The 26989-nt window shown below is 45.2% G+C and overlaps 3 protein-coding genes across 3 annotated transcripts in view; all 3 read right to left on the reverse strand.

Annotated features, from left to right (window-relative positions):
- Nucleotides 1–312: 312 nt before the first annotated feature.
- LOC139803548 (protein FAM83D-B-like) lies at nucleotides 313–4144 on the reverse strand. The gene is made up of 4 exons (XM_071759800.1): nucleotides 3515–4144; nucleotides 2014–2181; nucleotides 1306–1430; nucleotides 313–1039 (listed from the first exon to the last, which is right to left on the reverse strand). The coding sequence occupies exons 1-4, from the start codon at nucleotides 4127–4129 to the stop codon at nucleotides 649–651; spliced, it is 1299 nt and encodes a 432-aa protein (XP_071615901.1). The 5' UTR covers nucleotides 4130–4144; the 3' UTR covers nucleotides 313–648.
- Nucleotides 4145–5761: 1617 nt separating this feature from the next.
- On the reverse strand, nucleotides 5762–11991 carry LOC139803596 (protein FAM83D-B-like). Its single transcript, XM_071759897.1, has 4 exons — nucleotides 11484–11991; nucleotides 8804–8971; nucleotides 7826–7950; nucleotides 5762–7469 (listed from the first exon to the last, which is right to left on the reverse strand). The coding sequence occupies exons 1-4, from the start codon at nucleotides 11931–11933 to the stop codon at nucleotides 6488–6490; spliced, it is 1725 nt and encodes a 574-aa protein (XP_071615998.1). The 5' UTR covers nucleotides 11934–11991; the 3' UTR covers nucleotides 5762–6487.
- Nucleotides 11992–12614: 623 nt separating this feature from the next.
- PPP1R16B (protein phosphatase 1 regulatory subunit 16B) overlaps nucleotides 12615–26989 on the reverse strand; it is a 63949-nt gene continuing 49574 nt past the window's right edge. The window contains exons 4-11 of the mRNA XM_071760002.1: nucleotides 26660–26805; nucleotides 24390–24493; nucleotides 23945–24069; nucleotides 21866–21991; nucleotides 21443–21518; nucleotides 20244–20373; nucleotides 19366–19534; nucleotides 12615–18730 (exon numbers count right to left, since the gene is read on the reverse strand). Coding sequence (XP_071616103.1) covers nucleotides 18209–18730; nucleotides 19366–19534; nucleotides 20244–20373; nucleotides 21443–21518; nucleotides 21866–21991; nucleotides 23945–24069; nucleotides 24390–24493; nucleotides 26660–26805 — 1398 coding nt within the window. The 3' untranslated portion in view covers nucleotides 12615–18208. The remainder of the gene's footprint in view (nucleotides 18731–19365; nucleotides 19535–20243; nucleotides 20374–21442; nucleotides 21519–21865; nucleotides 21992–23944; nucleotides 24070–24389; nucleotides 24494–26659; nucleotides 26806–26989) is intronic.

The following is a 26989-nucleotide window of genomic DNA, read 5'->3' on the forward strand; positions in this document are numbered from 1 at the left end:
ATAAAAGAAAGGTCACTGGAAATAAAATTATTGCAAAAGCCTTGTTCATCTGATCTGTGCTGCTAGTTCTGCACAGCTTTGTGTCAATAACATGTAACAGCTGAGGACTAGCAGCATGGCACTGACCTGCTAGTTCCTAGGTTATGGTTACTCCAGTTCTGTGTCATGAAACAAGTCTGTGGAGAGTTTGTGCAACACAAAACTAAGTTTAGACTGATTTCAGAGCCATATAGCCACCCTGCTATTAATCTTGGAAGACCTTTAAGCAATATTATATTCTATATCTAGATTCCTTTAAAAAAAATATTTTTTTCTACTGAGCTAAGACACTTGCTAACCCATCAGCTTAGAACATGAAAGCATCGGTGAAAAAATGAAAACCTGACAGAATATTAGAAGTCAATAATATCTTTCCAGGTGTTAATTTTTTTTTTTTTTTAAATACACACCTGAGCCTAAGACAATCTCATAACTTTATCTGTTGGTCTGTGTAATAATGGTCTTCAAATGAAACCACAAGTCCAGTATCACTTTCTCTCAGTTCGAGGTTTCTCGGCTGCTCTCACAAACACTGTGAGACAGTCCTGGGCATGGCCAGCTGGATGTGGTTCCTGAGGTTTTAGTTCTCACTCCAAGTGAACGTGCAGTTCATCTCTCTACAATCCAGTGTGGCCTCATCACTAGAGAGCCATTCCTTTTAGTCAGTGGAGGAGAAGTATGCATTGCATTATTCGACACATACACTGCCTCTCTGGAGGCATGCAGCCAGCTTCGCTTCCTTTTGAGATTTCCTACAAATGCTCTAAGATACAAAAATTCCATTCTCAGTAAGTTCTCCCTGGACAAGTCTCTGGAAGCCACTGTTATCCTGACCAGCTGGTCCAACACCTCATTCTTCTTGCAGCTGGAGAACTCTCTGAGGTTGATGGGTTTTGACCGTGCATAAAGAATTCGGAATTCCAGGTCAAAATGTGCAACTGCAGGGCCTGACAGGATCAAAATGTTGCTGCTGTTCAGCTTCCCATCTGTCCACGTAAAACTAGAAAGGAAGAGCAAGAAAATTCTGACTGGATTAAAAATACACAGTAAAAAAGTACTACCTGAAAATTCCCTTTCATCAGGTTTAGTTAAATCGTTCTTATAATCCAAATGATAAGTGCTTGTGCTTTTGATAAATGATTGTGCTTTTTTTGGGACAAACATTACAAATAAACTGTGATGAGGAAAGTAGTTGTGCAATAGGGATGTTTTTTCCTTTCCATGCAAAGGAATCACACTAAGCAACAGAAAGAAACTGGCACTTGCCTGTAGGAGCCCGTTGTCACTCTGATGCCATCAACTAACATGAACTTTTCACGGACTTTTCCAACAATTTTGGCACCTGACCTTGTGTAGTATGTCTTCCCAGTGATATTTCGAATTCTCATCAACTGTTAAAATATGGCAAGCATCAAGTGAGTTTTAAAGTTAAATGACTGCATCTAAAGGAGTGGCACACAACAATAATCATCACCAATGGACTAGCAAAGGTTGCTGCAGTGGCACAAGATTCACCTTCTAGGAAACAAATGATAATTTTGTCTTGATTTAGTAGGCAAAGAGGTAAACATTATGAGGCAAACCCATAAACTGATTGTGCAAAATGTTATTGTAAAAACTCCTGTTGCCTAATCCTGGAGGCACCCAAACTCCACAGGCTCCTGAGAACCTCCAAAGTCTCAGCAAGCCTGGGCAACTCCAGTCATGCTCTAGGGTCTGGACATTGCTCCTGCATTTCCTTGAATGTTCAATTAGCATTTGTGCTCAGAACACACCTGTAACATCTACATATAAAGTTTTCAATTTATCTATTACTTGTCTTCTCATGCAAGAACAGTTACATCTTCCAAGAAAGAGCTACAGCCACAGAAACCCAATGCAAGCTGTGGCAGCAGGCATAGTAGTTTCTTCTTTTTGTAGCTTTTACTTGTAAGAGGATCAAATTGCTATCCCTATAAATATGACAAGGCTCACCTTTTCCTGTTCAAGGTCAACTCTCAGATCCTTGCACATTTTCAGAAAGTGGGAAAATGAAGACTGATCTAGAAGAATATATGCTTTAACTTGCCGCTGGCTACAAGCTTCCAAGAGGTCTTTGAAGATATCAGTATCTGTGAAGGAATCCATAACCAGGGCAATCATCTGCAACAGTGTTCAGAAGAAATCATTAGGCTGTTTCCACAGCATCCCAAGGGAGATGGCACTTGAGGAATTCGACTTTCAAATTAAAACATTCCTCTCCACTCCCTTTTTTCCCCAAGTATTTCTGGAACAAGGTACAATCAAACTATGACACAGCATATTCTTATGTTCACAGGACTGCTAAGACTTCTAACAGACATGTAAGAGAGAAGAGAAAAGGAAAAAAAAATAGAATAAAGTTCTATGAAGCATATTTTAGTAAAGATTATCACCAAGTATAGGACACGCAATTCACATTGCCTCTCCACTATGATCACTTACGTCTCTATACAATTAAGCAGAAAAAAGAACCCAAAACAACCACTAAACAGAATTTATGGATAGAAATAGTAATTAGAGGTGATTTTGCCCCTGTTTTGCTGTTCCTTGATTCACTTGCAGCAAATATCATTCCAGATTTTTTTTATTGCAATGTAGAATTCTGGTGTTATAGGGGTACCAAATTGATCATAGAGATGTTTGGAGGTGCTGAGAATAACTCCAAAAAACCAGAAGAGTGACAAAATAATCGTATTGCTTCATGTTTCTTCCTCACCCTGAGATATGGCAAAACCAGGGATCTAATTTGGTGTCTCATTCATAGGCAAGGAGTTTGTTCTTTTTTTTTTTTTTTTTTTTTTTTTTCCTAAGAACAGTTTTCCGCAAAAGCATTGCCTGGAGAAAAAATTGAGCTAACTTTCAAAATCCAACTTTTTCAGAGTACCTCAAACTTTTCACGCATGAAAAGAAAATTAAAAGGAAAACAAAACAAAACACACACAAACCCCTAAAACTGGTATCTGACTGATCTTTATGGCTCACCTCCTTTATTTAAGAATGAGGTTTGTCTTCAACTTAATACTATTGAGATTCACAGGGTATTTCAACCCAAAATCTGATTATTCTTCCCATCTCCATAAGAAAACTCCTCGCTGGTCCTTCCCACGGACCGAACCCCCGGATTTGATGTTTATTTGTTGTGCAACGGGTGCTTAGAAAAGCTGTGGGGCCGCACTCGGAATGCACGGCTGACCGGCTGGCACCTCTCGGAGGGAGCTTAGCCCGGACCCGGTTTTCATCAGTATAGGAGGAAAAACTTGCAAATAATTAACTTACTGAAAAAAACTATTACGGGGAGGGGGGGGAACAAAACCAAACCCAATCACAAAATAGCGGAGTAAGTTACTTAGGGAGTTTATTCAAGAGGAAAGGAAGTTAGGGAAGAGGAGGAGGGTCTGGGGATGCCGAGCGGCAGCTCCGCGGGTGTCCCCAAGCCCATCGGGCACTCGCTCACCTGTCGGGCGGAGCGGATCTGCCGCCGCACCGCCTCCTTGCAGCCGTAGAGGCTCTCCCCGCAGCCCGGCTGGAAGTGTGCCTCCACCCGCGTCAGCCCGCGGAACGCTCCGCTCCCGAAGCCCGGCCAGCCCAGCTCCAGCGCCGGCGGCTCCAGGTCCGAGCGCTCGGGGAAGTAGGTGAGCGAGGAGGCGTCGAGGGACGAGGCGCCGGCCGAGGGCTCTCCCGCCGGCTCCGGGGCGGGCGGCAGAGCGCCCCGCGCGATGGCCTTCACCTCGGGCTCCGAGAGGAAGGGCGGCAGCTGCTCCCGCCGCAGGAAGGCCCGCAGCGCCTCGGGGCCGCCCGCCACCAGCTCCTCCAGCGCCAGCCGCTGCGCCTCGCTGTACGGAGCGGGCGGCCGCGGCGGCCAACGCCCGGCGCCCTCCTCCAGGCACTGCGATGGGTTGGACATGGCGGGTCCCGGCACGGAACGGAACCGGCTCAGCAGAGCCTTTATAGCGGCTCGGCGGGCGGACCCACCACGCGTGAAGGCTCTTCCACACCTCCCGCCCAGCCCCGGGGCGGAGGGGAAGGAGCCGGCGGGACGGCGCAGGGCGGAGGCTCCGCTCCGTCCCATCGCTCAAAGCCGGGAAGAAAAGGGTGCGGAGCAGCGTTGCCCACCGGAGTCTGGGGGACAAAGTTGGGTGGTCCCCCCCCCAGCCAGGAAAGGGCTTCCCCCCGCCCAGGGAAGCACCCGCAGAAAAGCGAAGCTTGAATTAAAGAGGGAGAGTAAGTCCAGCCCTGGACCTGCTCCCTTACCCTCAACCCGGAGGCTGCTCCTAATGTTAGAGGGCAGGCGGCCCTCCTGGGCAGGCGGTAGTGGCTGCTCAGCCAGAGCAGGAGGAAAAGCACCAACAAAAGGGGAAGCACAGCATCACTCCCCCAGATTCAAAAACGTGAAATAAAACACTAAAACCAAAACAACTCAGCAATGGTCAAGTGAAAACCCCTATGGCAAAAGTTTATTTGTAAACTCTTTCTTGTTCTGTGAGAGTACCAAAACAGCTGCACAGTGTAATAAAGTTTAAAAGCACATAGAACAAAATTTTGATTTTACAAACATTCAAGCACTGTGGAACACAAGCTCTTAAAAACATAACACCAGGTGGGCTCCCTCGGTGCAGCTTGCTTCACTCAGGGTGTTCCAGCTCCAGGAGCCATGCAAGAAAGTATCTTATCTTTTTAAACAAGTGCAGACAGAGCTTTTCTCATCCCTACCTCTTTGTACATCTGCCTTATAGCTTTAGGGAGTGGCTGCTTTGAAGCTATAAAAGACAGAAATGCCCAAGACAGTAGAATAAACTGTTGCAACTTAAGTTGCAGGTTTGGCTATTTTTCTGTTAATTCATTGCTGTTTACAGGCATATTCAAGACAACAGCTGTGCCATCTACTGGACACACATGCCTGTAAATAAGAAAATTTATTACCCAAACTCTGATTTTACTTGGCAGGATTCAGAGGCTGGTTGGCCACTGAGATGCTGGGATGTGGGTCTGAAGAACAACAGTACACATCTCTCAGAGAAAGAAGTGCTCAAATAAGCAACCCAGCAAGTACAAACACACGTGGTACCTCAAAAAAACCATCCTGGTAATGTATCTGCAAAGCAACTGAACCTAAGATCCATTTTATATTTAGAGTATTTTAAAAAACTAGAGTGGCACTTGAGTTCTTCACATCATTAGTAGTGGATAAAAAGTAAACAGAGCAGGAACCAATATTTCAGATAGGATAGTTTAAAGAGAAAAATGTTCTGGTTTTTTCGTTTTTCACTCTTATACTTACTTGTACAAAAATAAGTACCAAAATGTAACAAAAATGTTACCAAACTAGCCCATAACATCTCATAGTGCATTTCTCAGTTTGCTTTTGAGCAAGGGCTTTGTCATGTCCCCTCAGTGATTGTCTTGCCCCTAAGTTCTCTCCAAAGAAGGAAGCTGTTCATAGGTCTCAACAGAAGCAAGCTGGTTCAGACATTTCTAGACCAAGACAGAACTGGAACTAAGTCTTAACTCTATATTACAAGTTGCACAAGACACGAAGTTCTCTGTAATACTCCCAGAAGAAAAATACAACAGGTATGCTGCAGCAAGACACCTCATCTCCCTCTCACAAGCACAAAACCCAACAATTCAGCAAAACATTCCCACTAATAACCTTCCAGGTGCAATATATCCAGCTTTTAGTTCCAAACACATATATATACACACACACATACACAAAGGCATGAGAGGCATAACCAAAAAGCTAGTTATCTCAGTCCATTTCAGAAGGCTTAAACAAGGGGAAAAGGAGACAGGTTAAGATAAGACCCTGCAACTGCTCCAATAGATGCTTCACAGCTTCACTGGGAAAGTAATGAATATATCCCTGAAGTCAGACTTAAAATAAAATTAGCTTCATGGCTCTTTATAAAAAGTTGTTTCTCCTCATGTCAAAGGTAAGGTAGAAATAAAAAGCAACATTAAATTTTTTTTAATTATTATTATACCTTGATGTAAACTCAATCTCCAAAGCTGCTCTGAGCAAGTTCACTCTGACTCAGATTTTTCCAAATTTAGATAAATTAAAGCCAGAACATTAGCAACCCTAGCAAGCAGTAGTAGGCTTACTTTTCAGCTTAAGCATCTGGATGAACCTTCACCAGTAATACATGCAAGTAGTTACAGTATAAATAACCCCCTCTTTTTATACCATGCAATTTAAGCAATAAAAACCATGTGCCAGAGAGTGATCATAGAATGATGGAAGGGACCTCAAGGATCATCCGGTCCAACCCTTGTAGGTAATAAGATGTACACATATGATATACATGTACAGTGATGTCCACGTGTTAAAAAAGTGAAAGTGCTGGAAGGAAGTGGAAGAATTAGCAGGCACAAAGTGACTGCAATTTGAGACTTGAGCTTTTGTGCCCTGCACTCAGTGCAGTGATCATTTATTGAGAGAAAAGAGTGAGACATCCCGGAGGCTGCGCAGGCTGGTGCTGATGTCCCTCTTCTGTTTCAGGTGGCATCTCCCAGGGTACTGGGCCAAGTGGTTTTCAGGCACATGTGCCCTCCGGGGCAGTTCAGGTACACGTCCCCTCCGGGACAGGATATCCACCATGTGGCTAAGCTTTGACCTGATAGTGGAGTAGTGGAATTGCCTCTCTTTATGCAGTTTTTGAAAATATTCTGCCCTGTGACTGGTAGAATATTCAAAGGATCGGAGAGAAGAGAGTGAGCCAGCAGAGCTGGTAAGAGAGCACTGGGATGATGATGAAGACAGTGATCGCAGACTGGACCTTGATACAGCTGTTCCAAACAGAGCAGGTCCTTCTTTTAACAGCTTTCTGTGAAGGAGGGGTGTTTCTGTGTGCTCATCTTCCTTCGTCTGCGTCACTGCAGTCTTCAGCAAAATGGAAGTCTGAGTGCCCATCTCTTTGGCACTGACAGAAGCCTGAGTGCCCAGTTCTGCTGTTGCAACACTGGTCTGTGTGGCAGTGTTCCTCTTGGTCACTACAGGCTGCTCTTCCCAAGGGCCAGTTTGAGTTGACACACTTTTCTGTTCCACTATGGCCTCTTGATCACTGAGCCACTCCTCTTCACAGAGGCAAGAATCCCCCAAGTTGCAAGGTTTGCCTCCAGGAATATCTTCAGGCAGATCTAGTTCTTTCAGCAGCTTCTTTGGAGTGCTAGCCAGCCTGGCAAATTCTGCTCTCAAGTTGCCTTCCACAGTATATTCTTTGGGGGACTCTGTTGTGTTTGCCAGGTGATCAAATATCCCACTGTTCCTGCAGCTGGACAGACATTTAGGGCTGATGGGCATGGACTGGGCATAAAGAATCCTGAACTCAAGGTCAAAGTGTTCAACCACTTGACCTGACAAGAGCAGCAAGTTACTGCTGTTCAGCTTCCCATCAGACCAGGTGAAACTATTGAAAACAAAACAAGATTCACAGTTATCTCCAGAGTATTTCAACACAGATAGAGATAGCAAAACTTAATCTTACAAGTCCTGTGTGTATGGAAAGTATAAAGTCAATAGACAATTCACTGTCTTTTTCACAAAGAACTCTAGCTATGGTCAAGTGCTTTACTAGCTGCAAATTGTGTAAATCAGCTTTCCAAAGATGCTTCCAGTTTCGTGTTAGTCCCACTTAGACTCAAGCTGGTCCCCTTGCTATTGACATTCATAAATCCAAAGCAAACAGCAAAGTTAATACATTCTTCTTGCAGAAATTCTCCCTTTCTGTAGCTGCATCAGGCACCAGCAGACCCCAATACTTGCCTGTAGGAGCCCGTTGTCACTCTGATGCCATCAATTAACATGAACTTCTCATGGACTTTCCCAATGATTTTGGCACCTGACCTCATGTAGTACGTGTTCCCTGTGAGAGTTCGAACTCTCATGAGCTGTTTCAGAAAAGAAGAGAAAGAAGTTACAGCAGACTTCAGTTAATTTCCAAAAGGTTCTGATTCACAATTTGATCTAAAAGCAGTAGAAACACCATAAAAGACAAAGAGTGAAATTAACTTCCTTACATTGTCTGCATGTGAATGTTTTTACTTACTCAGTGCTAAATTTGTGAGCTTGGGAGAGAACAGCCAGTTCTTATTAATTACTGCCCACAAAGCTAGGAGTGTTTCCTCATCCAGAGAAATGCTCACTGGGGTGTACATAAGCCAACCCATAACACAGTTGTGTCCACTTATATTCAGAGGAATTAAGTAAACCATCTGGGTCACAAACCCTTTTAAAATAAAGCAACTAGGCCTGAGTGAAGAAATGAGATGTTACCAAAGCTATACCACCCTTGGGCTTCCCGTGTTTCTATTTTCCTTAGCAAGCAGTTTCTTGAGCCAAAGAATAAAGCTACTTAGGTCTTGCAAAATCAAATGCTTGAAAATGGCTCTTCTTCAGGGCAGGGAACACAGAGCACACTCCATCCAACACTGTAGATCATACATAGAGGGAGTGTAGGGTAGGAGTAGATGTGCATTTTCTAAATGATTTTTTATGAGTTTGTGGGCAGTTTCACATGCTGGGTAAGAGACTGTACCAAAGGCTTGTGATATTAAGGCTTGTGATATTGAGCCTTGAGAAGTATTTCAGAAAATACCTTTGTATATCAGTTATCTAGGAGAGAGGGTTTAGCCTTTCAAGGAAGCTTCACGTTTTTATAGAAGGGTATCTTTGACATCAATAACAATAAACCATACCACAAAAATAAAAACAAAGCCCACACTCACCCATGTTAATACTTACACTTTCCTGCTCAGGACAAACTCCCAAATTCTTGCACATTTCCAAGAAATGGGGTAGAAAATCCTGGTCAAGAAGGATATAGACAGGGACTTTGCGGTTGCTGTAGGCATCCTGGAGGTCACCAAAGATATCTATATCTGTGAAGGAATCCATCACAAGGGCAATCACCTGCAAGAAAAGTGACAACACTTGTTCAAGACCTTAATTTTACACAAGGCCAGATCTCTGCCTCCCCCAGCCATCTTCTGCTGCTGCTGTCACCAAGGCCAGACACAAAGTTCTTTGTCCTGCTGTGCAGCTCCTGACAAATTATGGAAGATTTCTGTATTCCCACAATATTTCTGTAAATTTGCTGTGTCTTGAAGTGCAAAGAATTGCCCTGGGGTTTCTTCCTCCCATCTGCTGCTGCTTTTTTTATACTTTCACAGCCTGCTTTCCTACTTTATCTCCCTTAATCTGTTCTTTTGGTAACATTGGGGAAGTTATCACAGCAGATTCGGGAATCCAGACAAGCCCTCTTCACTCCTGTTCTGTCCCTATATAAATTACCAAGACATATTCTAGTTCTGTGACAATGTTTCCCATTATTTCCAGACTTACCAGATGTATTCTGACTTTTCATACCTTCACAAGAAATCCTTCCACTCACTCAACTCAACTCAACAGTTCTTTACAGAAGGCAAGGTCAAATATGAGATTTTCTTTCAGTGAGCCAAAGACAACAGTTTTCCATCAATGAGAAATCACTTCCAGCTAATCTATTCCAGTGCTAGAATTCTCACCCCACAAAAGCAGGAACACACAGCTCCATGAGGATACAAAGGCACAAAGAATTTAGCTTTGTGACTTTGCTCTTTCTATTCTTCCAGATTATACAACTGCTGCAGATACCTGGCACCTGCCTTCATCTAACAGATAAATCATCCACACGTTTCTGCAGCATGCCCTGGGGTGTATCTGCATGCAACACCTCTGCACTGTGTGTGGCATTGCCTCTACTCCAAGCAAACATTTCCCACAAGAACAGGCTAAGCTTGGCATTCACACCTCTGCCCTGCTCCCTAAGGGACTGGCTCCAGATGTCTGAGCTCTTACCTGTAAAACACACAGGCAGATTGGTATTTCTAGATAAAGTTAGATTGTGCTTATGCTTCCTACGTGTCTTGTGTTTTTTTCCACTCTATCACTTGTCTAAGTGTCAAATGAAGATAAGAAAAATAAGATGCTGTTGGCAAGACCAAAAGAGTAAAAAAAAATAATCCCTGAAAACACAGCAATTCACACTAAACCACTTGGAAACACTGGTGCTTTCAAATGACTGTTCAGTTAGCAGTACATTTGAGTTCTAATCTCAGAATTAGCAGCTGAAAAAGAAATATACTTTTATTCAAAATGAGCAAAAGAACAGTTATGTTTAGAGAGAAAACCCTACTTCCCTACATTCATCCATTCAGAATAGGGGTGGCAAGATAGCAACAGTCTCCTCTTTAGTCGCTAGAGCAAGCTGGGAAGAAACTACAGCATCTGAAGTTCTCCTGTTCCTCACGTTAATTCAAAGAACTCAGACATGACTGCACAAAATCACACAGTATCTGATATTCACCGAGTCATAGAGGGTCAAAATTTCTCTCCTCTCTGTGGCCACAAAAACTCTCCCCATGCCAGACAAACACGTGGCAGGAACAGCTGGCCTGGCTCTTGGCTTGGTGCTAAGGAAAGTGTTGGGCAGGATGCTACAAGCAGGTACATTATAAACAAGTCCACTTTTTTGAGAAAAAGATGCATTCACAGAGCTTACTCAAGCCTCCAGGCTGGTCTCATCTTCGTGACAGAGATCCTTTGAGAACAGAGCTTCTTCTGTGACCGTTTCTGGCAGGAAGCCCGTTGTTCAGGGCATCCTCACACACACCCTAAGCTTCCCTGAGCTCAGGTGCTGATTCAGTGCTCAATGTGGGAACAGTTACAGAGCCAGAGGTTGCTTCACTTGGCCACCTCGGGAGGAAGCTCTACATTTAAATTGTAGCTGAGCCAATGAATGGAAGGGTGGTTCCCTCCTGAGTTAGAGGCAGTAAACTCAGGTAAGACAACGAGTCACAGAACAGTTAGAAGTTGCTACACCACATGAGTGTAGCCATGCTCTGCTTCACACCAAAACCATCCACTCCTGTAGGAGGGAATTCCTGCCAGGAGCAGATCTGCACATTACACAGGGGTGGATCAGTGAGGAGAAAGACGAAGGAGGATATAATCAGGGGGATATAATCTCTGTAGCTTCTTTAATAAAGGAGGCCTTTTTAGTCATATCAATTAAAGAACAGTAGGAGGTTTATGTGAGTGGGTCTGGGTTACAGAGCACACCAGCAAGGAAGCTACAGCAGGAACACCAGCGCTTGGACTCAGAGCAAAGTCACTTCGGAACCAGAGGGTGGTTTGGAGAGAGAGGGGCTGGAGGCGGCACAGGGGGATGGGGAATTCCTGTCCCACCACCTCTGGAGCACGAGCTCGTCCTCCTGTCGAGGCTTTGCCTGCTCGAAAGGGATTTTAAAGCCACTTGGCCTTGCTTAGTGTCACATCACGGCGATGCTCATCCATCCCCTCGCTGAGTTTTACTCCGCTTCACTGACCCGCTGGGAAGGGCCCGCGGCACAACCACCCCCAGGCCCATCGGGCACTCGCTCACCTGTCGGGCGGAGCGGATCTGCCGCCGCACCGCCTCCTTGCAGCCGTAGAGGCTCTCCCCGCAGCCCGGCTGGAAGTGTGCCTCCACCCGCGTCAGCCCGCGGAACGCTCCGCTCCCGAAGCCCGGCCAGCCCAGCTCCAGCGCCGGCGGCTCCAGGTCCGAGCGCTCGGGGAAGTAGGTGAGCGAGGAGGCGTCGAGGGACGAGGCGCCGGCCGAGGGCTCTCCCGCCGGCTCCGGGGCGGGCGGCAGAGCGCCCCGCGCGATGGCCTTCACCTCGGGCTCCGAGAGGAAGGGCGGCAGCTGCTCCCGCCGCAGGAAGGCCCGCAGCGCCTCGGGGCCGCCCGCCACCAGCTCCTCCAGCGCCAGCCGCTGCGCCTCGCTGTACGGACCGGGCGGCCGCGGCGGCCAACGCCCGGCGCCCTCCTCCAGGCACTGCGATGGGTTGGCCATAGCGGGACCCAGCGCTGAACCGGCTCGGCAGAGCCTTTATAGCGCTTTTGAATCCAAACAGAACCGCGCCGCCGCCGCCAGTGGGGGAGCCGCGCCCCGCCCCGCAGCCGTGGTTGGCCGAGGCGGCAGAGTCAGCCCCGCCGGGGAGGGCCAAGGGGGGGGACGGGGAACCGGGAGAGCGAGTGAAAGGAGCCGGGAGAGGCTTCTCCTGCCTTGGGGCAGAGGAATCGTACGGCCCCGTTCATGCCCGGCCCCGGGGGCTGCAGGTCTGAGGCTGCCATGTGGCGCTGCGTGGCCTCCGCACCTTTCCTTGCTGTCACCCGCCCTGTGTCGCCCTCCCCGCAGGCAGGGCCAGGGGGTGAGGGTGCTTCCACCTTCCTCCAAACCAAACCTCCCTGAGAAGGACCAGACTCTTCATGGAGCACGCAAACCAACAGCTGCCCTAACCCCTCGAACACCCCGGGGAAGGTTGGTACAATTCTGGCTCTCCTGCTCGTCCCCAAAAGGAATTAGTGCCACCAGAAGAAAAAATAACAGCAGAAAAAATAACAGCAGAAAAATACCAAGTTCTACCAACCCACTCCCTAGACCTACTGCTCTAAGCAATTCTTGGTGGTAATTACAGCTGTGGGATAGGCAGAATCCCAAAATGTAAGCTAACTAAATAAAACTCAGGGTCAATTTTGTGTATTATTAAAAGAAATTTAATATAGTTTTTAAATTAAAAAATTCAATATCTATTAAAGACACTGAGTCAGGTGCTAATACTGTCAGACATACCCTTTTGGCATGAGTTTTACATACAATTTAAGATTTTATGCATTGCTTCAACATGTTAAGAAACCATCTTTTCATACTTACAATAGCAATAAGGTCAATTCCATACAATATCAAATATCCTTTTTTAAAAAAAAAAATTAAATATATTAGACTCTGATTGCCAAAATGCCATTTTATACACAAAGCTGCTAATACAATATACAGTTCTTACATTATTTTTTTTCACATAAAATACATCTCATCAAGTTTTATTTGTACATTGTTTACTACTGATCGATGGAGTTACAAGTTATTGCAGAAGGCTTGTCACTGTTTGTTAATAACCTGTACATGCAGCAGTCACACCGAGCTGTACCGGGGTTTCTGACACCACTGGAGCCCATCCTTACCCTGCAATCTATAGGCTGAAGACATAGAGGTGACAATACTAAGGCTGGATCTGCACTGTGTGAAAACCCGTATCTCCCCTCCAGCTGCAGGTGGAGAAAATTGCATTGGTGTAGGTTTGGGACCAGGTATCTTGAGCAGAATCTCTGCTCCTACAGCTTCCACAGTCTGAAACAGAGCAAAATATTCCAGGTCGTAGTTGTGCCACAGCAGATGTTGCCTGAAGAACCCAGTGGTACTCGTAAGGGTGGGATGGAACTGAGAAGTCCATTACCAGTTTGGCCAACATGAAAACAGCAGGATAAAGCTGAACATCAACCAGTGTCAACAAATTCTATTCTACAGCCACAGGCAAAACACCATAAAAATGTAAATATTGGCTGTGCTCTGCAGTAAGAGCCCTTCCAGCTACAAGCATGTTCCAGACTCTGCTATAACAAAGCAGGTAAAGGTGATTTGTTAAATTAGAAGGAAGACCCTGTGCATTTCTTTTCAGTGTATTTAGGAAGAGAAAAGCAGTGATCATGAGAGAAACTGAAAGCAAATAAGAAGTTCAAAATCTAGTATGCTCTGAACTGTTATCCCCCTGCAAAATAAGTCTCCAAGTTAAAGAACAGCACTGTACAGTGACCACAAACCTGCCAGGGACTAGTTAGCAACTTACCTTTAGCAAGTATGATAAGGCACAGAAATATCTATACGTGGGGAGAACACCTTTCAACAGATGGACAACAGTTTGTCTGTGGCTCACTGGAGACCAGTGCTATTGCTTTCTTGATATTATTTTGTGCTATTGTTGATTTAGTTGCAGCAGAGATTTGGGTAAACAGGTTAAAGGAAAAGAGAGAAATTGTAATGCCATTTGGGAGCTTCTAGGTGTTTTCAACCCCATGAAATAAAACCCTGCTCAATAAACGAGAGAATTCACTGCCTCCACTGAGTATTCTCCTGTTTTACTATTGCTATTGCCCTTCCATGCTCTCCTTCTCTACCAGGAGTTCCTCATGCACATGATAAGATGGTACTGAATCACAATAGTTTGAGTCAGTTCTTCCCAAAATTGGGAGGGTTTTAAGATTCCGAGCACCACAGAAGTGAGACTATGTGGAAAAAAAATTGCATCACTTAGTAAACGATATACAAATCCAAGTCTGATGTCACAGATGAAACTTAAGCCCTTATCCAGCTTTAATTACCAAGACCTTCTAGGTTTAGCTCAATAAAGCTGAGATGCAATTTTGAGACACCTTTTTTTCCATCTAAAAAAGTTTTTCAACACGGAAAGTAAAGCTGCCCTCTTACTGTCTGCTAAAAACAGTATGATTTCAGCACACAGAAAGATTCTGCAAGCAGAAGGGTTATTCTCATGTGCCACTCACTCTGTCTACAACAGACCCATCAATATATCCACATTCTCAAATCTTTGTGTAGTCTGTATGAACAACTACCATCTTTGGCTTACTGCCAACAGAAGTGGGACTCTAATCTGACCTTAAATGTGTACTGAGATGTTTACCGAGCTTAAAAATACTGAGTATAGCATAAAAATCTCCAAATCTTCCTCTAACAAGCCAAGTGCTAGATATGCCCATCACAACATGGTTCCTAGTTTTTACAGTGTTTAGCAATATTAATATCCAATGATAATTAATATCCAATATCCATGCCAAGTGCCTTCTGCTGTGTACCACAGAGCTTTCCCCTGGGATGGCCTTTAAAACACAGGGATAATAAACCCCCCCCAACACTGTTGTTGTAACATTGTTAAAGTGTACAATTAAAAGCCCTATTCCTAGAGGTACACTCCTACAATGCACATGGAAGAGTATCTCTGTTTATTAACCCCCCAAAGCCTGTTTGTCTCTACAAAAGTGTTTACCAGAAGCAGGTTAAATATCCAATTTATGGAACTGCTCATCCCAAGCCTACAACCAGCAGCTTTGCATGCAGCAGAAATTGCCAGCTCCTTCCCTGAGTCTTATTTGCATTGGCACTGTCCCTGCAGGGCAGTGACATTTATATCCAGCATGTCACCAATCCATAAGCAGGAATCAGCTCTAGGTCATTCTTCGACAGCTTTCACAAGCCCCATTTTGATGCAATTTCAGCCCCAAGCCAGTGGTAAATAAATACTTGGCATGGCTGTGAAACATACCCTGGCAGGTTCATTGATTACTGACTCATCTAAATAAGAATTGATTACATTTGGTCAGGCAGCACTGGACTTCAGTGAGCAGGTGAGCTTACAGTGATAGAGCCACAAGAGTTATGTTACAGGCATTTTATCATATCAAGCCCAATTAGGGGGATGCTTTGTAACACAGAGCCTGTAATATCTTTTGCCTGATAGTAAATAATTTGGTGGTTTGCTCAAGATCACAGCTAGAGTGGTGAGTTCCTGGAGCTGTATGTATAAACAGAGTGAAATACCAACACACTAAAAGCTGTTTGTCTGAAATGGATTGGCTTCCTACAGTTTTAATGCATCATCCACCCTCATTAAAACGACCTTCAAACTACTTAGCCCTATTGCATTCAATGGTACCCTTTTTATTTGCTTGGAGTTAGGTAGGATCCAACACACTCGATAGCACTAAAGTGCTCTGAGAAGGAAAAGGACCCAACTCCTCCTTCCCTGGGAGGGAAGGCATCAGCTGAGCCCAAATTTTGCTCCACAGCCTGGAGGATAGCAGCACCAAAATTTGTAATGCTGAGTCCAGCATTCTCATTAGGATGGATGTGGAGAGACAGCCTCACTACCACGGGAGAAGAGAGGCTCTGAATGATCATCTCCCCCTTTGCTCTTATGATTTGTGTTACCCCAGAATGATTTTCACCAGCTAATCAGAAAACCCAATGCTGACCACACACAGGTGTGGTACATCTGTCCAGTTAGCAAATCATCTTCTTTGTACTAGAGAATGACTTTTAAGATCTCTTAAGATGAAGTCAAGCACAAACAATATTTTCTAGTCCTGTATTTAGCACGTGTTTCAAAATTGGAGGAGGCCCGACTTCTCAGAATGTTTCAGAACATATGAAGAAGGCCCCCTGCCTTTAACTAAACTGAGGTTTTTTTTAAGTCAGATCAATTGCTATAGTTTTCTAATTTGTTCCTAAAACTGGTGATGGAAAAGAATTGTTTCTTCAGAGGTCAAGAGAGTAAATCATCAGCCCGGTAGTAACCTCACGGGTCCAAAAGTGTTCCCTGCACAGCATGGTTGTGGTGGTGACACAGCCACCTCTGACACCCCAAGGAGCTGAGAATGAGAAGCCCAGTGCCCTGTACTATAAAATATACAGCCCCAGTGATGGGCTAGATTTGATGGGGAGCAGAGGGTAGCACTTAACAGTCAGTGGCAGCCTAAGTCAGTTTTTTATATCATAGAAAAAAAGGCTGTGAGGATTCCCACAGGGGGACTTGCCAAGTGTCATGTTGTCTAAGCCACCAGCTGAAAGGAAGATGGGTGGAAGCTGCATTTGCTGTTGCGTGGCTGAAGCCCAACTACATGAGCTGGATTTTATCCACTGGTGGTTCACAGAGACCCAACAGGTTTATGTTTTCAGTGCTTGGAATTTCAACTGCTCAAGACGACACAGGTTGATGCAGGCAAATAGTTACAGGTGCAGAGAAAGGGCTGAGGGTTGAGAGTTACTCCTGTAGCTATAACTTTTTAACACAGCTGTGTACAGTTCCTCAGAGCTGTCTCCCACTTTCACCTCCTCCAGGTACACAAAGCTTTAACTTGGAAGAGCCAGTGCCAAACCCCCAGGTTCCACCATTTCTCAGCCTCTCAGAGTCACCACGGACCACACAAAACCATTGGTGCTGGTGTGCCCCCTGCCCTGCCACAGAGAGACTTTGCTATTAACTGCACAGCCACAGAAGCATTTAAGTCTTCTGACAGCCCCTAACCACTGCTGATGACTTCAGCATGGGAGCTGAAAAAAAAGAGGCTCCCCCCACCCACAAAATCTCTTGCCCTGCTGCAATGTTCAAGTAGCAAAGCCATGATTTGTCAGCCAAAAACTCCAGGTTAATGCACATGTCATAACGTCTAGGGAGATTAAGAAACAGTTGGATGATGTTTCTAGATTAGTGTTGGCAAGCCTTCCCTCCTCATCCCTCCTGAGTCCTGTGGTTCTGGAAATCCAGAAAAATCGGAATGCAAAGCACACTGCCCGTAGTATCTGTGTTCAGTGTACAGAGTAAACGAACAGAATCAATAGGAAAGTGAGATCAGCAAAAGTCTCTTCAGTTTTAACAAATTAAGACTCTAAATAGTACAAATAAGGTTTTTAAATTACTTATCCCAATATAGACCTTTGTCAGTATTTTATTGCAGGAAAAATTCTATTGCCAGGGCCCCTTATTGCAACATCAGTTTTAAAGCCTACTGAGTGAAGCCCGTTCCAGGAAAAGTTCTGCTTCAAACCTGATGGCAGTCTGCAGTGATGAGTTTACATGAGCAGAACAGGACCCAACCAGTGCAGTTTTTGAGGATGAGCTGTCACTGCAAGGAGATAACACCTTGCAAACCTCCTGCATCAAGTGCAGCACCTACGCTTGCTTGTTGCTCAGACCCTGTAAGTGCTGGATCCAGCTGAACGGAGAACAGCTCTGTTCACTCTTGCAAATCTCAAGAGGGGGTTGATCTCCTCTCCAGGATATATGCATCACCCACGAGTGAAAATTCAGGTGTGAACTGTCACCATCCAAAAGCTTGGTGACTTACACCAAGAGGCTCAGACGCACAGATTTTAATTCAGATCCTTTCTCCGTTGCAAGGCATCTCATGACTTCCCAAAGATGGGGAAGCAGTGCACCATACCTTCTTCCCCAGGGAGCAAGACTAGGGTGACTCTTTTTACATCACACTGATGTGCATCCCTTTCTCTCCCAAGAGCCTTGCTCCACCTGCATTACTCGTTCAGCTGCAATGGAAGTAATTGGCAGGGTAAAGGACAATTCCAGATGAACGAGGCCGCTGCAGTCAAGGATGTCCATGACCAGATTCTCCCTTTGGAATGCAACCAACCTGGCCCCTGCGATAGATCCAACCAGCCCACCCATGTCTTGTTCCCTCTGAGGTGAGAAAGAGATGAGACTAGGAAATTCTGCAGCACCCATGCACCTTCTCTTCCATTTCCTCCATGGGAGCTTTGAATTTCAAGAGGGGTGGATCACCACTGGACACTGTGTAATACACTGAGGTCCCATTGGAGCTGTAAGGAGAAGTCCTGGATGCGATAAGGTGTGACTTGGCCTCACCCTCATTCTCAGCAACTCCTCCCACGCTGCTGCCAAAGTGGGTGCTGAGGAAGGGGTGGTTGAGGAGTTTGGCTGCAGCTCGCTGCCGCTTCAGTTCGGAGAGTGTTTGGTGGTTGTGCTCCTTGTAGGTACCCCAGAACTGCTGGGGGTCAGGGAGCCCGGGGTTGTTGTAGGGCAGCATGTGGCCTGGATTACTGTCAGGCTCAGGGTGCATGCTCCAAATGTCCCCGTTGGAAAAGGTGTATGGGTAAGTGCTGGCAGATGCCATGAGTCCATTCTGGAGGGGGATTTCCGAGTCACACTGGGTGCTCTTGTTTGCTAAGTCCGGAAGGAGGGAAGAGTTCTCCAGCACTGAATTCTGTAACAAGAAGACATGAAAAAAGAGCATCTTCCCCTGTCCCCCATAGCATGGTTCATCCCTGTGACAACTTCCTAAGCTTGCTCAGCCCTTCTGGCAGACAGGTGCTGCAGCACAAGCATTGAACTCACCCACTAAAAGGACCCTATGATGCTGTAAGCCCCAGCCAGGAACGTGGAATGTTAACTCAGAAGGGCTCACTTAAAACAAATAAATAAATGAATGAATAAATAAATAAAATAAATACAAAAGATAGATAAGCATACTAATACAACATGGAAGCAACTGAATTAAAAACAAATAACAGCAAACCAAGATTACAATATTTCTGTGTGTACTTTTTACCAGCTTGACAGCTGTAAAGAGAAATGCATCTGCTATTTTTTTTCTGAACTTCCTGGCTCACTAGAGCCTTATCTCAGAACTACTTTTGCATCTGTAAATCCAAAACAGTCTTTCCACTTGAGTGAGAAATCCCAATTATGCCAAATGCAAATCTGGTCTTTTGCTTACATCCGCTGGATGAAGCTTATGAATTTTTCAGCCACTTTCCATCCCAGAGCACCTATTGCTATCAAACCTGTGCTACACCAGCCCTCCTTGGTGACTCCCAGAATACAGGAGAGGGTCCTTACGGGGTCTGTATTCTCCTGGTCAGACCGAGTCTCCCCAATTTCTCCAATGAGAGCTGAGTTTCTTCCTTCTTCTGCAGCCCCCAGCTGCTGCCAGACCATGGCTTCTTTCTCACACTCTTTCCTGTAGAGGTTTGTCCTGTCTGAGAGGCTGGCCCTCCTCACCACCTTCCTGTGGGACAAGGAGAAGGGGCATCGAAGCTGTGAGCAGGACACGACATTTCCTCTTACCCTGCAGTTCTTCCCACCTCCTCCTCACACCTGACAGCCTCTCCCACTAGAATGGAAAGTGAACTGAGCTTCCTGGCACCCACGCATAGCAAAGGCACTCATGTGGGTATTAAAGGTGGGAGGAATTTGAAAAAGTTTTTAAGTGGTACTGCAAATCTGCATTACATCTCCTACAGCTCATCTAAGGAGCCTACGCTGCAACCAGTGGGGTGAATGTGGAGGGACAGAGCCCATGGGCTGTTGAGGAAGCTTTGTGGTCTGCAGGACTGCTTTGGTGTCTGCTAAACATCTTCTGAAGACCTGTGCAAATGGCCATCAGACATATTGCTGAGAAGCTCAAGTTAATCCATTTGAAGCCCTGATTCTCAGACACCAGCATCAGTGTTTAACAGGGCAAATTCTCACCACTTGGTCCTCTGTTCTGAGCAGTTCTTAAACCACAACAGTGCAAAGCCACTTGATCCCTAAGAAACAGCAGCTCTTGCTAGTGAATGAACTGCTCTGCATCAGAAACTCAGCTTCTCCCTTTCAAAGTTCCTTCAGAAAGGACAGAAGGGTCGTTTTCCACATGCCAGCCTCAAGGTGCTCTGCAACCACATCTGGGTGGCCAAGCTATTGCCCTGATGACCTTCAGAGAACCAGGAACTTACCCCCTGCTGCCAGTGCTGGAGGTCCTTCGACTCAGGGAGGATTTATGCCTCATCTGAGACTTCATGATCACATCGTGTTTGTGTTTCAGCTCCAGAAGTAACACCTTGAACTCCTCCTCCTCACACAGATCTGTGGCACACACAAACCAAGACGTTAACCAGATGGTTCCCTGTGGTACCACTAACACCAGGTTACTAACTGTGCCTCCCCTGTGTATACAACTACAAACACTAGGAGGAAGAGACAATTTAAGCAGAGAAATTTAAGCAGAATATATGCTTTGGAGTATTAATCTCTAAACAAATGAGGGGAGGCAGAATGATTTGGACACCTGAAGAGGGGCAGAAGACAAGCTGCTGACTGCTACAGGGGCTCAATTTTGTGATGACCCAGCTATTCAGCTAGATTCTGCCTCATCTCTGCAGAATGTTATGCCTTCACCCACGAAAAGGGGAGAGAGAAATTGACTCCTGTTTTATCTATGCTTCTGACCCCTGTTGTCTGTTTCAAGATGGGAAGAAAAGAAATTTCTGTAACTATCAAACTGCAGCACCCCTGAATACAGCATTTTCACTTCAGCCTTCAAAATGAAAAAGAATCTAGACAAAAGCAAAGCAGATCAGGGTAGAAGACAAGAACTTTCAACCTTCAAAGCGACGATGCACAGATTTTTCAATTAAGTCTCAGAAAACCTTTTGCCAAAAGCAAATGTGGCACAAGGTTAAAAACCACACAGTCAGTTGTTAGGACTCTGGCATTTTTACTTCTAGTCTGTTCCAGGACTCATGTTTGCTTTTTCTTTCCTCTCTATCCCCTTATAGCTCAGCACACTTCATGGCATCAAAGCCCAGTGAGACACCCAAGAGTTAGGGCTGCACTCAACAGCCACTCAGGTCCAAGGCTACAGTGGAAGAGCCCAAACAGAGGTACAGAGGGAAAATATGAGTGGAAACACAAAGGAGAAAGGCTTGGTCCTTGAGAAATTTCTTCTCCCTTGTTTTTATGAGCAGGAAGAAGTGTTTTCAGAAGTAACAAAGCAGGCACTTCAGTCACAGTTAAATTTACTGTAACCTTGATTATAAAGACACCTGGAAAATAAAGTTAATGCTTCTGAAAGCTCCATGTGAAGACCCCAGAATACTTAGGAAGCAAAGCTTTCCTTGGGAATTTTTTTTTTTTTTAAGCTTAGTAAACTCACCTATTGGCATCTCATCCAAAGATGTCCTGGCACTCAAACTAGCCCCATGGGACACAAGCAACTCAGCCATCTGCATCTAAATAAAAGCAAAGAAAGCCAAGCTGATAGAGGTATTTTAAGCAATTGGTTTCCTCCTCAAAGCTCAAAAGCTGGAATAAGATAAGAAGCAATGGCATGCCTGCTCAATCTGTTTCAGATTATTCTGGTACATACGCAATGTTCAACATTGTTCCAGCCACTCAACTTCCCAGACACACTCTCCCCAAATTTCTCAGCAACAAGTTCTTTTTTGGAGCCCCAAGGACCTCATCTGACACTGTCCAGTCCTAGTACAGATTCCTTCCATTTGCACAGGACTTAATAATTTGCCCAAGCAGAAAGAAATGTCACTCTCATCCATGACATCCACAACAAAATCATTACCTGTCCCCAGAAAGCAGCAGCATGAAGAGGTTCCCAGCCATCCCAGTCCTTAACATCCAGGCTTGCCCCCTGGTCAAGAAGGACTTCAGCTGCATGCAGATAACCATTGGCTGCAGCTATATGCAGCTAGGAGACAAGGAACAGAGCATGAACCACCTGCAAGGACCATGAGTGGTTTTTTTACACCAAGTTTTAGTGGAATTTTTGGATAATGTCTGAATCTAGACCTGAACAGGCACCACATTTCACCTCTGACAGATCCATTTCCATCAGGTCACAAGCAGCTTGTTCCTGTTACTAAAACTCATTTCATTGCATGTAATTCTGTTTGGAGAGGAAACTGCTCTTAAAATAGGTTAAAAAGGGTTAGGGTTAGAAGAAACAGTGTTTTCATGTTTTAAATCAAGGATTCTTAAGTGGTTCCTGATCTGTAGGGAAACAGCACCCTCAGAATGTAAGCCTGCAGCAGAGAATATCATCCACTGTGAACAGTGTTCCTCATGCCAGAAGAATGCATGGTTGTGATTTTTTTCAATCAAATTTTCATCTTGCATTATTCAGGACTCTCTTTATGCAAGTGCACTTCTACTCAGACTATAATTGTTTTCATCATTTGAGAAGCAGAAGTATTTAAACTGTTGGCTCCTTCTGGCTAAGACTATCTGATTTTTCAGGGATTGGCTTCCAACTGCAACTATCACTTTGGAGCCATCAATAATAATCTCCTTTACACCCCCATGACACTATCTGTGTCTCTGAAGATGTTCATAACTGGGGTCTGCTCTTGCACCTCTGAGCCAAACATTGACTTAAGCACTGCTCAGAAGGCAGGAACTCCTCCTGGAACTCCTCCTATTGCAACTGTGCTGAAGAGCAGAATTAAAGCTTCTTGTCAACAATTTCCACGTGGAATCCATCACATGAAGCTAAACATTCCTCTGGAAAAAAGTTCTGATGCTTTCTGGCAATTCAATTAATTTCTACATAAATTTTATGGCATGGGGTCATAACCTAGAGAGGGTACATGAATTAACAAGGAATCACTGGAGGTGACTTAAAATTGAAAGCTGAGAGGTCTGCTTAAATTTTTTAATATAAACCTTGTTAAAGGAGAAAACACATTAAAAAAAAAATGAGCTGCAATAAATGCTTCAGTCATCCAAGTTTATCTGGCATGGAGAATGTCCTCCCTTTATACTTCTGGTATGTGCTACAGGTGACAATTTAGAATAGGAAACCTGAATGCACTGCTGTGATCTGCCCATCAAACAAATGACACAAAATGTCCTGTACACCAATTGTGCCTGGACCCAAGCATCAACTGGTCAAAGTTGTATGGAAGGCTCAACGCATATGACAGCACTACTGAACTTTTGGAACTGCTTTAAGTGAGGGTTTCAAACACACATCTGTGGGTGAAAAAAAAAGAAGGGAGCAGGATGAGGATTGTTCCACCTTCTTGGTTCCTGTCCAGTCAAATCAGCTGCCAGCTGCCAGCTTGCATTTCTCCTGGTGCTCTCCTCTGCCCAGGGGCAAATGCCACCCTCCATAACTAAACACAGCTCTCCATCGACTCCTTAGGAGCCAGACACTATGCAAAGCAGAAAGAAGAGGAGGCAGAAAGTCTCCAGAATGTCCAACACCAGATCCTGCTCCCATGAAATGCAGAGGACTGTCACGTCTCCTCTGTGGGAGTCAGGTCAGACAACAAAACTTGAAAAAAGCAAGACATGACTCTTAGGTCTTTCAATCTCACTTCCCCAGAGGTCAGCAAAAGCTCTCATTACAGGATTTCTTGAGCCTCTGGAAGCTGCTGGTAGCAGCCACTGTCAGACAAGACCAAGGAGCTCAGCAGGACATCTGACAGAGCTCCATCACCTGACACCAAGTTATGTCAGCATGGATGGAGCACCTCTTCCTTCTTGACAATAAACTAAATCAGGAGAAAAGATCAAAATAGCTTCCTCACTCCTCTCAGGGACTTGTAGGTGTTGATTTTGTGTAACTCCTGCCGCAGGGCAGGTTTCATACCCTGCAGCTGAAGGAAGGCAGAAGTGAAGCTGCAGCAGTTTCACTCACCAGTGTAGCACCTTGGGCATCAGTCCTGTTCAGGTCCTGTCCAGTGGCAAGTATGTCATGAATGTCACAGATCATGACCTGCTCTGGAGCTGCCCGCATCTCATTGATCCTCTCCTGTGTAATTCCTGTTAAAATTCCAGTTACAGAGAGAAGAGAAATGGTCTTTGTCTCCACTGGTTGAGTAAAATTAGACTTAGTCATTCCTGGCTGATACGACCTCACAGCCTCCTCAGAGGCCATGCAGCTGAAGGGACTGACAGATGACTTTCACCCTCATCATTATTTAGGAATCAGAGAAACTTGACAGACTCAGATTCTGAGAAATTGTGCCAGGCATAATTTGCCTCTGCCTTTCTCCAGAGACAAATCAAGAGCTGAGAAACAAGGCAGTTTTCAGTACTACATTGACCCATTTTTGTATTTTACCTGAACTTAGACTCCTTACCTTGATAGGCCATGCAAGTCTCAATGACATCCAGAGTTGGTTCATCTTCACAGAGGTCATAGGGCATGTTGCCATCTGCATTTACTGCCAGCAAGTCTGCCCCACTGCAAGGGGAAAGCAGAGTTACACCAGAAAGGACCATGGGCAGGGCCAAATGCTGGGATAAATGTCTAGCAACATCTAACTGGTGTTTAATTGTTGCCCAAATGCCACCAAGAGTTGTGTGAGATCAGAAAGCTTTGGAGCAAAGCCATGGTCAGGAGAGATAAATTCCAGAAGTGGATGAAAAGCAGCTTCCTACACCTCCTTCAAGGGCTGAGGGGCACGTGAGCCACTGAGCTTCTGTCCTCTCCTGGTCCTGGCACTGGACAGACTGGCAGCGTCTCAATGACAAAAGTCATTTAGTTGCTGAATTTCTGGGTGTTAATGCCAAGCAGCTACCAGGTGCTTGTTATTTGGGCATGGCAGTCCTTCAATGAAAAGTTTCAAGGACCAGAAAAATAATGGAAGATACAGGCTGAATGGTGGAGGGAGCCTTCCATCTCGCCCAGGGCACATTGGCAAAAAATAGTAATTAAAAAATATCTTGTCAACTGGGGAATTTTTCTTCCTGATTGTCAAAAAGTACTTCTCCAAGTCAGCTCTGTATCAACTCCAGGAGGTCACTATTTGGAAGCAAAATTACCAGCTGCATTGGTCACTGTCCCCATATTCCCACAAAACAGAAAATTTACAGCACCTCCTGTACCATGCCATTTTTTGCCATCTATTAAATAGTCCTCAGCTGAACTGTCATCTACCTTGGAGTTAGCAACCTTGGAAGAAGAGCAGACAGTATCCACTTGCAGTAAGATTCCTGTCCCTCTATTTACTTTTCACCCCTCTGTCTGTGCAGAGCAAACTACACTGAGATTCACATTTGCAAAGTAGCAGAATCAGTTTAATCAGCAAATAAAAAAGCAACTGGACATCTTTTGTATCCTAATTCCTCTGATGGGCTCATGGGCTCCACTACCCATAACACTGCCTTCAGTGGCAGTGTTTAACCAGTCATTTGATATGTGAGATCTCCTGTTAACTTTGACTAGCAAACAAATAAAATCAATCCCACTCCTCAGAAGCCCAGGAGAAAAATGTTTCCAAGCATGGGATGATGACATCAGGCTACTAGAATCCAGATTTGCTGGCAACTACTCAGTACAGGGCAGCTTTCAACAAGTAGGGCCTCAGAACCTCCTGTTCCTCACCTTGTCACCCATCTTCATGCCACTCCCTTATATTCAACTAAGAGTCATTCCACATTTGTTTGCTCCATTTTCTCCAGATCCAAGTGTAAACATCCTGCATAGGATAATTGTATCCTGTACTCCACTTCCTCCAGAGAAGGAAGGAGACAAAGAAGAAGGGCTTTTCAGTGCTAATCTCCCAGATGACCACAGCACAGGGAGAAGTCTCCCTGCCCAAGGGAAAGGCAGCAGGCACTGCTGTGCATGGCAGCACATCCACACTCCCCAAGCACCTTCTGCCCTCCACACCATCGCTCCAGGGAATGCAGGAGAGGCTCCAGACTCTGCTCCAGATGCCCATTAAATGCTGCACATGGAACAGCTCAAAACACACCTGCCTTCCTCCTCCTTGCAGGTGAGTCTAAGAAAGACTTGAGCTTTATGACCTTGGGAAAGTCAAGTGGAAGGTGCAGCACAAGCACCCTGTGTCACCCCACTGGAGCACACACACACTGCAAGAAGCCAACTGGTTACTAATTGAGAGCCAGTAAGAAAGGTGACAAAGTTGACCCAAGTATTTGGGTCAACAAATACTATACAAGCTATACAAACATCCTGCTGTCCTCCTACATTCCCTGCTGTGGCTGGAAGACCAGAAGTGATGTTTAAAAGCTTGGGGGTGGATTCCTGCTGGTTCCTCCCATTTCTACCCATTGAGCGAGTGTGGTTCAACCCGCAAAAAACCAGACAGGTCCACATCAGAGAACAAGCAAAATGTGGAAAATTTTAGCCTGGTCTCCAGGAAGCTTCAAGAGACCAAGTCAAGTCACCTAGGGTTTTAATGTGCCTCCTCAGCCTTTCTGTTCTTCCTCCTACACTCCCTTTTGCCCCCACGCAGGAAGGAATCCCAAGTATAGCCTGAAAGCAGGGAATAATCACCACTGCTGCAGTCTCCCAAGGTACTAAGTAGTCTCGGTTTCCATCCACAGAAGCTGTGGATTGAATCAGAGCTGCAGACAGGGACAGCCACCAAGAGCCACCTACTGTTGGATGAGGATCTTCACCAGGTTGATGTGCCCACACGTAGCTGCTGCATGCAAGGGAGTCCACAGCTCGTTGTCCTTTGCATTGACATTGGCCCCATGGCTGAGGAGGAGCTTGACTATCTCTTCATAGTTGTCTATGCAGCACTGGTGAGGGAGGGATGGAAAGAGATTAGGTTTTTTTTTTTTCAAACTTTGGGAAGATAAAGGCTCATACCTGCTCAGCTGCACCTGGGTGTAGAGACCTGCTTTATCCTGCAGCCTTTGGCAATGAGCATCTCCAACAGAATTAAACATGAAGCTGAATTAAACATGAAGGTCAGAAAGGCAC

Source organism: Heliangelus exortis, chromosome 16 (genome assembly GCF_036169615.1).
Source record: "Heliangelus exortis chromosome 16, bHelExo1.hap1, whole genome shotgun sequence".
Taxonomy (NCBI): Eukaryota; Metazoa; Chordata; class Aves; order Apodiformes; family Trochilidae; genus Heliangelus; species Heliangelus exortis.